Source organism: Panthera onca, chromosome F1, assembly GCF_046562875.1.
Source record: "Panthera onca isolate mPanOnc1 chromosome F1, mPanOnc1 haplotype 2, whole genome shotgun sequence".
NCBI lineage: Eukaryota > Metazoa > Chordata > Mammalia > Carnivora > Felidae > Panthera > Panthera onca.
The window spans coordinates 26,148,565-26,160,931 of NC_138355.1; the positions used below are offsets into that span (position 1 = coordinate 26,148,565).

Sequence of the window (12,367 nt, forward strand, 5' to 3'; positions counted from 1 at the left end):
GTAAGAGAATCCCCGAACACATGCACATTTTAAAGGTACTAAATGTTGGGGCACCTGGGTGGCTCAGTCAGTTGAGCGTCCAACTTTGGCTCAGGTTATGATCTCATGGTTCGTGACTTTGAGCCCTGCGTTGGGCTCTGTGCTAACAGCTCAGAGCCTGGAGCCTGCCTCAGATTCTGTGTCCCCCTCTCTCTCTGCCCCACCCCTGCTTGTGTGCTGTCTCTCTGTCTTTCAAAAATGAATGAACATAAAAAAAATGTTTTTAAATAAATAAATAAAGGTACTAAATGTCTATTAATCTAATTTGCTCCTTTGAAAAAGGTAATCTAACTGGGTGAATTTTATGGTATGTGAATTATATCTCAATTAAGATGTTTCAAGGGTAATCATTTTAATATGTGCTCTTGACCTGAAAGCAGTGGTCTTAAGAGTATCTTAATACAGGGGCACCTGGGTGGCTCGGTTGGTTAAGCATCCAACTCTTGATTTAGGCTCAGGTCATGATCTCACAGTTCGTGACTTCAAGGCCTGTATTAGGCTCTACGTTGACTGCACGGAGCTTACTTGGGATTCTCTCTCTCCCTCTCTCTGCCCCTCCTCTGCTCATTCTCTCTCTCTCTCTCTCAAAATAACTAAATAAAACTTAAAAAATTTTTTTAAATAAAAAGAGTATTTTAATACAAAATACATTAATGTAGTACAAAAACTAACATTGCATAGGAAATTTTCTAAATTAGCTGATTTGAATCGTATGAAGTTGACTCTGCTTCATAAAGTTATTGAATTGCTTGGAGACTCATTTTTAGTGTGTGATTAATAAAATGGTGCCCACATAGGATTTGCAAATATTAAATACTGTAACTAAAATAATGAATTCCTTATTTTTTCCTGTAAACTGGTTGGGGAAAAGGAGCTTTATTTGTTTGGGGAAAAAAATGGGAACAGAAGTTCTTTCTTAATGTAATATCAATGATTTGCAAGGTCTAATTAAAATTCCACTTTCTCTAAAGACTTGCTGCCTTGACCACTCTTGTTGTTACTGATAATAACAATCCTAGCTTCCATTTATTGAACACTTACTATGTTCCTGGGAATATGTTAAGTGTTTCACAGACCTGATCAGATGTAATTTTGATGACAGCACATAAGGGAAGTGTTATTAGCTCCGTCTAATAGATAGAGAGACTGAAACAAGTAAGTTAAGCACTTTGACAGGGTCACATGGCGACTAAGTTATCAGGCTAGGATTTGAGGCTGAGACTGTGATTACAAAGCTTGTTGCTACTACACACATACAAATCCTTCCTCTTACCTGTTCCATCTGTGAGTGCTACAAATGAGCAACAAAGGAGAGACGAGAATAATCAGTCTTTTCTCAGACTGTTCCCAAACCAGAGGTGACAAGCCAAAACTCTGGCAGAAGATCCAAATCAGTTTTCTTCAACAACAATAACAGCATTCTGATGCACAATTATAGCTATTTATACAAGAAAAGGTATTATTACCCTGGGAAGATATACTTAATTCTAAGAGCTAACTTAAAATATTGAGAAAAAAGTTGAACATTGAAGAGTTTAAATTATTGAGTAGTTACCTGGAAATGCTATTTATTCATTGAGATTCACAGCTTTCATTGAGTCCAGATTCTACATTATATATTTCACTCATTCATTTATTCACTGGTTATTTATTAAACACCTATATGCCAGGTGCTGTTCTAGGCATTTGAGATACGTCAGAGAACATGAGCAAAAATCCCCGCCCTTAAAGAAAAAAAATGAATAATAATATACATATAAAAGAAACAAGAAACGACATCAACAAAGAAAATCCCCAACCTTATGGAGTTTCCGTTTCAGTGGGGACAGATAAAGAAGCATATCAGATGATGCTAAGTAAAATTAATAATAATAATGAAGTGGAGTGGAGTAAGGAGTGGAGAGAGATGAGGGCTGGTGTATAAATGGGGTAAAAAAAAATGCTTCTTTTGAAGTGTTAAGCATTTAAGCGGAGATTTGAATAAAATGAGAGACTTAGAGAGTGAACCAGGTGAAAATCTGAGGGAAGAGCATCCCAGGCGAACCAAGAGCACATGCAACGGTGGTGTATCCTAGAAGAGCAAAAAGGCCAGTGGGGCCAACCAGAGAGCAAAGGGGAGAGTGGTGGTAGGTGAGGGCAGAGAGGAAGGGGGGGCCTGGTGTCAGCGACAGACTGGGGCTTTTTCTCTGAAGGAGGAGGACCAGTCAGGAGGCTACTGTAATCATCCAGGTGAGAAATGATGAGTGTCACAGCAGTGGGGGGGTGGGGGTGGGGTGAGAAATGGTTGGATACTGGATATATTCTGAAAGCAGAAAGGAGAGGATTTATTGAAGGATTAGAGTGTAGGGTGAGAGAGATTGGGTGTGAGGTGTGAGAAATCTTTGTGTTAAAATGCTAGTTAATTAACTTTTGAGGGCAGAGCCTCCGAGTCCTGCTCAGGCCTGGTTCTTCTGTGTACAGGCCACTCGACCTTGGAGGTTAAGTCAATAGGAGTCACTGAAACTCTGATTACTAAGAATAGGAAGAAATGCATGGTGACCCTTCTGCCCCAGTGGAGTCTTATTTGGGAGAGGCTGCCAAGCTAAATAGTGGTTGTGGGAAAAGACTAGATGCCCTTTCTGATGAACTATTTCCAGTTTGCTGAGGGGAAGAACTGGACCTAAAGGTGTAGGAACAGATTCTGATGGGGTTTTCAGAAGTTTCAGGACTAGGAACATATTGCAGGACCCAGCCTTAGGTTTTCCCTGGTTTTCTATTTCTTTCTTTTTTTCCTTTCATTCACCACCCCCTCCTTGGTCTAACATCATGGCTGAAGGAAGGTACAGTTTACTGTCGATTCTCAAACCTTAGTAGGCCTCAGAATTACCTGGAATGCCCTGAGAAAAACACAGATTGCTGGGCCCACTCCTGGAGTTTCTAACCCGGGGCGCGGTGTGTGTGTGTGTGTGTGTGTGTGTGTGTGTGTGTGTGTGTGTGTGTGTGTTTAGAGGGTACACAGGGGTGCGGGAGCTGAAATTTTGCATCTCTAACAAGTTCTTAGGTGATGCTTGCGAACCGCTGCTTCTAGTACCAAAGGGCGTGCAAAGCAACGTCTTTAATTCCACTTCGTGACATGTGAGTGGCGAAGGTTCCAGCTCACAGAGGTTTCCAGTCACTAGGGAAATTGTGCACTTACCCCACGGTGTTTTCTCGGCTGCCCATAACCCGGGGAAAGAAGCAAAGGCCGGCGAGGAGAAGGAACGAGCGGGCAGTCTTTCCAGACTGGACGTCCCCTCGGAGCTCCCCAGCGAAGCCAGGGCGGGAAGACAGCCCCCAGGCCAGCCCACAGATCCTCAGAGGGCGCGCGCGGACCTGGAGGAGGCGCCCCAGAAGGCGGCGCCTCTCGGAGGAAGTTTGTCCTTTAACTGCAGAGCCGGGTTCGCCGTCGCAGCAACCTCCAGGAGCGAGCAGCGGGCGCCCACGGGAGCCGTCAGCGTCGCCCCGGGTGCATCGCGCGCACCGCGGCCATGGGCGGCTCGGCCTCCAGCCTGCTGGACGAGGGCAAGTGCACCTACATCCGAGGTACGCGCGCGCGGGGGGCTTGCCGGGGGCGGCGCGCCCGCCCGGGGTGGGGGGACTGCACCGCCGCGCGGACCCTGACCCCAGAGGGCGCGTCGCCAGCCGGTGCCGGACCCGCCCTCCACCTGAGGCGCGCTACCGGCGGGCGTGGGGACCTCGGGAGCGCACGGCGCCTCGCGGGGCCAGCTCTCTCCCAGCTCCGGGGCCGCACGCCTGGGCTCGGGAGGGGCTGCGCTGCGGCCGGGGGCCCGCCGGCGGGGGATGCTCTGGGAAGCGCCGCGGCACGGTGGTGGGAGGCAGGTGCAGGCCGAGGGGTGGGGGCGCGACCCCGTTTTTTCCGCTCAGCCCGCCTTGGGGTCTGATCAGCACCTGGCCCAGAAACACCTCACCCTCGCCTCAGTTCTGGGCTCTTTCTGAACTTGCCCAAAGAGAGCCACGGGGATATCCCTCATTTCTGGAGACTTCCCGGGGGATTCCCGGCCTATACAGCAGAATTTCCCTCCGGGTAACATTGGCCTGTTTTTGTAAAACGCGGCGTCGGCCACATCTCTTCACTGGAACTTCAGATCACTTGTGGATGATTTCATCAGAGGCAGAAAGGACCGTGTCATTATGCTCCCAGGTTATACAGGGTTTCTTTCCCTCTCCGGAGACGGGGGAGGGGGGGGGGGGAACAAAAGAGGAACATTGGCATATTTTGTAACAGTTAGCTAAAGTAATAGATGGGGAGAAATTCATTTGGGGAGACTTTCAGACAAAGTGACTCACTGGAGAGTCTGAGGCAGAAAAACAAAACAACATACACAAACGCAACAACAGCAACGAAAAACTTTAGAAAACAAAACAAAACAAAAACCCAGACTAAATGGAAACTGCAGAAAATCGTGACTCTATCTCCTGGGTGTATTTGACCCCATCTCTCTATTCTGCAGCAAACCTTGCCCACAACCACTACCTATTTAGTTATCTTGTGAATTTAGTATTTTTCTGGCTTTAGAAATACCTTCTAAACTAAGTATTGAACTGTACATTTTGCCCTAATTCTGTAAAGAAATGGTTAAGTTCTTCCTGATTAAGTTCTGTTTCTGGCCCCCTGAACTTTCCTGATAGGAAAACACTTATTTAGTGTCCTTATTCCATATTTGTTTTCAGTCACCACAACATTTAAAATCATTTTAAAAGGATATCAAATCAGGGCACTTGAGAGCCATGTAATTGACTTTCCAGATTCCTGCTCTGGTGCTTGTGGAGGCAGAGAGGATCATCGACAGCCCATTCTGTCAGGGGATAAATCTTGGTCAAGTATTCCTTTGCTGTAGTTTATTTAAAATGGGAGAAAGATGGATGGCTTATTTATATTAGTTAAACAGCTAAACTAAGGCTGCCTTAGTCTTACAAATTTGGCCATGTGCTTATTTTCACCAGTGTGTAAGGGACTGAAAGAACAATGTAGTAGAACATAGTGAGGAGGGGTTTGCATTTAGTTATTTGCAAAATATGTTTATGCCACTTATTTTATAAGACTTCCTTTCACCGCAAAGCTTAGAGACACCTAAAGTTGAATCATGGCCATCTACAGTAATCATTGGAAGTCCAGCAATGTAAGGGATTAATGTCCTTAAAGACTTCATGGTCATGACAGTTGGTGCAAGCCTTGTATTCATGTGAAAAGAAAATGTGTTACCCTTTTATTTTATTGTGAAATTAAATTATTACCCTCACAAAAGTATGAGACGGCTAGTGCACAGAAAGGACTTGTAATGAATATGTTCTGAATGCATAAAACTATAGCAGAGTGTGTGACAGTCATTACATCCACAAGTCTTGTTCAATTTTATCTCCTTATTCTTTGGGAGGACACTTTCAAGTTATGTACGGGCAGAGGGAAGAGAAGAGTTAAAGTTAGAATACCTCCAGAGAAAATGAGACGTTGCCTCATTTGAGAATACTAGTCTTGCCAAAAGAGAAAAGAGCATTGGAAAAATGCATGGTGTTGTGAATTGTTAGTGCATGAGCACATGAAGGTCATGAGGCTGTGATTTCCTGATGGTTTTGAGGCCTCAGATCCCTGTAAAAAAATTATATATATGTGTATATATATATACACACACACATATGTGTGTATATGTATGCATACACATATATGTATGTGTATATACACACATATACACACATATGTGTGTATATACACATACACATGTGTGTATATGTATGTATGTATGTATGTATATTTACGTATATATACACATGTATATATGTATATATACGTATGTATATATACGTATATATACATATATACATGTATACATGTATATATGTATATATACGTATATGTGTGTATATATATATATATATGTATATATATGGCCCTATCTTCTCTGATTTGCCCATCCTTTAGCCCATAAATATTCTCAAGTTTTGATTTAATTATAAGCAGAACAATCGAAAATATGACAGTAAGGTTTAAATACAATTTTATGACCTATTTTTCAGAAAGGAGCTGCCAGTGAAATATTATAGATTTGAAAGCCCCTGTAGCTGATTCAATAACTTTCCTTCAAGCTTGATAAACTTTGCTAACATATTGAGAATAACTAGTCAGTATATTTGGAGTCAGTTTTGTTAACTTAATCTTGTATGTGTTATAAGCAGCTTACTTCTGGTATGCTAATGAGTCTGAATCAGCATTTGCTTTTAGACAAATCATTTAACAGCTGCCGTTCAGTTTGTGTGCATCGAAACTTTGTGTTAACAGTGATGCTCATCACATGGTTGTTTTGAAAATACATTATTTCTTAGGATTTAGTGAATTTCCAGGCGAAGGGATATCAGAAGTATTGAGGAGTTACTTCATTTCTAAAGATGCTTTGAAAATTATTACCACACTCATGTTTCCTGGCACAGAATACATTTTTAGGATTGCTTCTGGAAACTTTCAGTAATTTCACTTGATACGATGTTTCAATTAATAAATAATTCTAAGACCAGGTTGTAATCATAGGGACAGTGTTTGTTATCTGTTAGCCCTCAGTGTTGCTTTTAGCACTGACTTAAAAGGGTCTTCTTTCAATGAGAAAGAAAGCTCATAAATTATCCAGGCACCGGTGATCAACTTAGGGCACTTTGCTCTCTTTATGCCACGTTTCCTTTTACTTTTTAAACTTTGATATGCAAAAATGAGCTATAGCTTCAAAACACACAATGCCTTCCTGTTTGAGAAATAATTATATTTCCTTTTAAAAATTGCCACTGGATTGTTAATGAATCAAAACAAAACAAAACAAAAAAGAACCTGAAAACTCCCTCCTAAATCCTTGCGTAGAGTCAGAATAAGTACTGGAAAATCAGTGCCACAGCTGAGAATTGTGGGAGACACGGGTCTCGGTGGGGACTGGCAGACACGTGGAGGCCTGGTAGCAGCAAGTGGCAGGAAAACCGTTCTTTTCCTAGACTTACTGCAGAGTGAGTCCCAGTTAACCCGTAAGGGCCCAATGGCTTCCAGTGAAATGCTTATCGGTGATCTGATGCTTATAAAGAAAACGAGTTTCAGCTTAAAAACAACTTGTATTTCTCATAGGGGGATTTTCTCATACTTGTACCGTAAGGGTTCACATGGGTGGCAGTATATGAAATTTATGCTCAGAACAGTGTCTGGAGTGATGTCTCCACAGACAGGATGAATGGAAGATAGGGAGAACTGTACATGTTTGTAGTCTACTTAATCTAGATGTATATAGTACTAGTCTACACATTTGCCTGTTCTTCAGTCATAATTTGTGGGTAGGAGACGGGCATAAGAACTGGTCTGATTTATATGGATAATATGACAGTGTAATCTGAGAGTCCAGTTTATCTCGCTAGAAATGGCAGTATATTGTCATGGGTAATTAGGATATGGAGCATGGGTAGGCACAATTAGACATCAACCCAACATCTTTTCCCCATTCCTCTTTCAAACAGAACCGCACTTTTATTTGGGGACTGAATGCCCCCTCTGTAAAGCCATGTGTCCCAGCGAGGCTAGCCCCACTTACGGCTTTTGAGGGGTGGGTGCAGATTGGCCCGTGCCTATCACGGTGCTGTGTTCTCCTTGCCAGTGATTATATGCGGCATGGGATTCTGATGCAGTGTGGCCAGTGAGGCTTGAAGGGAGGTTTACTGGCTGTTTCTAAGAAAGTTTTCTTCCCTTTTTAAAAGGAGACAAAGGGTTGAGACATATTCTTCCTTTCCTTCTTCTTTTGGACTTTGTTGCGTTTGAATGTGATGCCTGGAACTAAGTAGGAAGGGAGCTAGCTCAAAGACATAGCCACCATTGGAGCACTGCCAGGCCAACGTAGTCTCAGAGAAGAGAAGCTAGAGCCCGGGCACACCTTGCTGATCGCCTCTCTGTCCTACTAGTGCGTACTTTTTGTTGTGTAATGTACTAAATCCTCTTTGAGTAGGGGTGGTAGAGGGTGCTGGTTATCCCCCAATATCATTCTTCCCTTTTTTTTTTTTTTTTTAGTTTTTATTTACTTAAGTAATCTCTACACCCAATGTTGGGCTTGAACTCATGACTCTGAGATCAAGAGTCGCATGCTCCTCCAGCTGAGCCAGGCAGGTGCCCCTTCCTTACTTTTAAAAATAATAGAACCTCTATAGGGTGCCTGGGTAACTCGGTTGGTTGAGCGACTGGCTCTTGATTTGGGCTCAGGTCATGATCTTATGGTTCGTGAGTTCGAGCTCCGCATGGAGCCCCACGTGGAGCACCATGTCCAGCCCCACATTGGGCTCCCCCCACTAACAGTGCAGAGCCTGCTTAGGATTCTCTCTCTCTTCCTCTCTCTCTGCACCTCCCCTGCCCATGAGCATGTGCGCTCTCTCTCTCTCTCTCTCAAAATAAATAGACTTAAAAAAAAAAACTTCTAGAAGTTCTTTAGAACTTCTAAATGTTAGCTGGCCACGTGAACTTCCAGAGTAAAAATATTTCCCAGGCGTCTTTTCAACTAGATGTGGTCATGTAACTGAGTTTTGGTAAGGGGTATAGGTAGATATGTTGTATGCTCTTTCCAGAAAGTAACTTTAAAGAGAAAGAGTGTGCCCTTCTGTGTCCTTTCCTTCATACTATTGGCTAGATGGTCATGGTGGCTGGAACAGTGTCTTTCACTATGAGGTGTCCTTTTTAAGAAGGAGTTCATGCAGCATGGAGTCAGTGGACAGAAGGAGCCTAGGTTCACGTGGTAGAACCTCCATACCAGCACTGAGCCTTCATAAGAGAGAAATAAAGTTCTATCTTATTTAAGCCAGTGTTATCTGTGTTACTGTATTCCACAGACACATCTTACTCTGATTGTCTCTAGTACTTGTGCCCCAAATGTCATAACCAGCACACTAAGTGCTGCCTTGTTGACTCCCTTTAAGAAAAATTAATCAGAAGAAAGTAGGAAGTCAGTAAAGATTCTGCCATTAGTATCAGTGTTAGTTCTTAATTTGTAGAAGGGAATGGATTCTCCTGGGAAGTGAGGAATTACAGCTACCCAGGTGGGAATAGCAGGGATGGGAGGAAGAAGGAGAGAGTGCCCAGTGTAAATAACACAAAAACATATGCTGATCACATTATATTTTGACAAAAAATCATGCCAAATGCATGCCAAACTACTGACAAAGCTAGGAGGAGTTTCTAATTAGGAAAACTATTGCCAATTGGTAATTTCTAGTGGCAACAATAACTTTCTACTACCTTTAGTATTTCTTTAGTATGAATTGAGAGTTTCTTAAAATCATCAAAAATAAACACTAGACTGAGACAAATTAACATATTCTCCTATTTTTGTGGAAGAAACAGTGACCTTCCCTCCTGGGCTCCAATTCATGCCTTGATGAACCTCATAGAGTCAGACACTGAATCAAGATCTGGTCTCAATGAAACATTTCTTTTTTTCTATGGACACTGGCAGTGAGAGGACTACACCATCAATGGTGCTGTAGTAATGGTAATTACTAAAATGACAATGGTGATTCTTTTTATTGTTTTATTTATTTTTGCTGGACTACTGAACTGATTGATTGTAGTTGTACTCTATTGTAATCTTTGGGAAATTCTGAACTGGGTTCCCAGGTAGAAAGTGCAACAGCAAGAGCTCAATTTGTAATGGTTTCTAATCCAATTAAAATAAATGTACCGTGAAAATTTCACAAAATACCCAGTGTGAATTATGGCAGTGAATTTTAATCTCCTAATCAGATTATTTATTTATTTATTTATTTATTTAATTTTTTAAAATTTACATCCAAATTAGTTAGCATATAGTGCAACAATGATTTCAGGAGTAGATTCCTTAGTGCCCCTTACCCATTTAGCCCATCCCCCCTCCCACACTCCCTCCATTAACCCTCAGTTTGTTCTCCATATTTATGAGTCTCTTCTGTTTTGTCCCCCTCCCTGTTTTTTTTTTTTTTACATTTTTTTTTAACATTTTATTTATTTTTGAGACAGGGAGAGACAGAGCATGAACAGGGGAGGGTCAGAGAGAGGGAGACACAGAATCTGAAACAGGCTCCAGGCTCTGAGCTGTCAGCACAGAGCCCGACGAGGGGCTCGAACTCACGGACCGTGAGATCATGACCTGAGCCGAAGTCGGACGCTTAACCGACTGAGCCACCCAGGCGCCCCCCCTCCCTGTTTTTATACTATTTTTGTTTCCCTTCCCTTATGTTCATCTGTTTCGTCTCTTAAAGTCCTCATATGAGTGAAGTCATATGATTTTTGTCTTTCTCTGACTAATTTCACTTAGCATAATCCCCTCCAGTTCCATCCATGTAGTTGCAAATGGCAAGATTTCATTCTTTTTGATTGCCGAGTAATACTCCATTGTATGTATATATATCACATCTTCTTTATCCATTCATCCATCGATGGACATTTGGGCTCTTTCCATACTTTGGCTGTTGTTGATAGTGCTGCTATAAACATGGGGGTGCATGTGTCCCTTCGAAACAGCACACCTGTATTCCTTGGATAAACGCCTAGTAGGGCAATTGCTGGGTCGTACGGTAGTTCTATTTTTAGTTTTTGAGGAATCTCCATACTGTTTGCCAGAATGACTGCACCAGCTTGCATTCCCACCAACAATGCAAAAGAGATCCTCTTTCTCCGCATCCTCGCCAACATCTGTTGTTGCCTGAGTTGTTAATGTTAGCCATTCTGACAGGTGTCAGGTGGTATCTCATTGTGGTTTTGATTTGTATTTCCCTGATGATGAGTGATGTGGAGCATTTTTTCATGTGTCAATTGGCCATCTGGATGTCTTCTTTGGAGAAGTGTCTATTCATGTCTTTTGCCCATTTCTTCACTGGATTATTTGTTTTTGGGGTGTTGAGTTCGATAAGTTCTTTATAGATTTTGGATACTAACCCTTTATCTGATATGTCGTTTGCAAATATTTTCTCCCATTCTGTCGGTTGCCTTTTAGTTTTGCCGATTGTTTCCTTCGCTGTGCAGAAGCTTGTTATTTTGACGAGGTCCCAGTAGTTCATTTTTGCTTTTGTTTCCCTTGCCTCTGGAGATGTGTTGAGTAAGAAGTTGCTGCGGCCAAGGTCAAAGAGGTTTTTGCCTGCTTTCTCCTCGAGGATTTTGATGGCTTCCTGTCTTATATTGAGGTCTTTCATCCATTTTGAGTTTATTTTTGTGTCTGGTGTAAGAAAGTGGTCCAGGTTCATTCTTATGCATGTTGCTGTCCAGTTTTCCCAGCACTGCTTGCTAAAGAGACTGTCTTTATTCCATTGGATATTCTTTTCTGCTTTGTCAAAGATTAGTTGGCCATATGTTTGTGGGCCCATTTCTGGGTTCTCTATTCTGTTCCATTGATGTGTCTGTTCTTGTGCCAGTACCATACTGTCTTGATGATGACAGCTTTGTAGTATAGCTTGAAGTATGAGATTGTGATGCCTCCTGCTTTGATTTTGTTTTTCAAGATCGCTTTGGCTATTCGGGGTCTTTTCTGGTTCCATACCAATTTTAGGATTATTTGTTCTAGCTCTGTGAAGAATGCTGGTGTTACTTTGATAGGGATTGCATTGAATATGTAGATTGCTTTGGGTAGTATCGACATTTTAACAATATTTGTTCTTCCTATCCAGGAGCATGGAATCTTTTTCCATTTTTTTGTGTCTTCTTCAGTTTCTTTCATAATCGTTCTATAGTTTTCAGTGTATAGATTTTTCACCTCTTTGGTTAAATTTATTCCTAGGTATTTTATGGTTTTATTTTTTTTTAATTAAAAAAATGTTTAGTTTGAGAGCATGGATACTCATGAGGAGGAGGGACAGAGGTAGAGAGAGAGAGAATCCCAAACTGGTTCCGCGCTGTCAGGGCAGATCCTGACAAATGGTGAGATCATGACCTGAGCCAAAATCAAGAGTTGGATGTTCAACTAACTGAGCCACCCAGGTGCCCCAGATATTTTAATTTAATTTAATTTTTTTTTGTCAGCAAAGCTAGGTGACATCATTCTAAGAAGAAAGGTACATGCAGCAATGTGCACTGGTAAATGTAAAATGAAGTCAGAAGTAAATACAAAAGAATAAAAAATAGAATTCATATGCTACAGTCTGTTTAAAGCACTTTAGAAAAACATAGGACACAAGGGCTAAAGTTCTAACAGTTCCAAACTAAAACACACACACACACACACACACACACACACACACACACACACACAAATGCAATACAGATTTTCTCCTTTGAAACTGGAAAATTCATGTTAAAAAGAGACTAGCAAGTTGCTGCCAA

At 41.9% G+C, this 12,367-nt stretch overlaps 1 protein-coding gene across 1 annotated transcript in view; it reads left to right on the plus strand.

Moving 5' to 3' along the window:
- Window positions 1-3,456: 3,456 nt before the first annotated feature.
- Window positions 3,457-12,367, plus strand: part of NIBAN1 (niban apoptosis regulator 1) — a 152,006-nt gene continuing 143,095 nt past the window's right edge. The window contains exon 1 of the mRNA XM_060643718.3: window positions 3,457-3,600. Within this exon, the coding sequence (XP_060499701.1) occupies window positions 3,546-3,600 (55 nt within the window). The 5' untranslated portion in view covers window positions 3,457-3,545. The remainder of the gene's footprint in view (window positions 3,601-12,367) is intronic.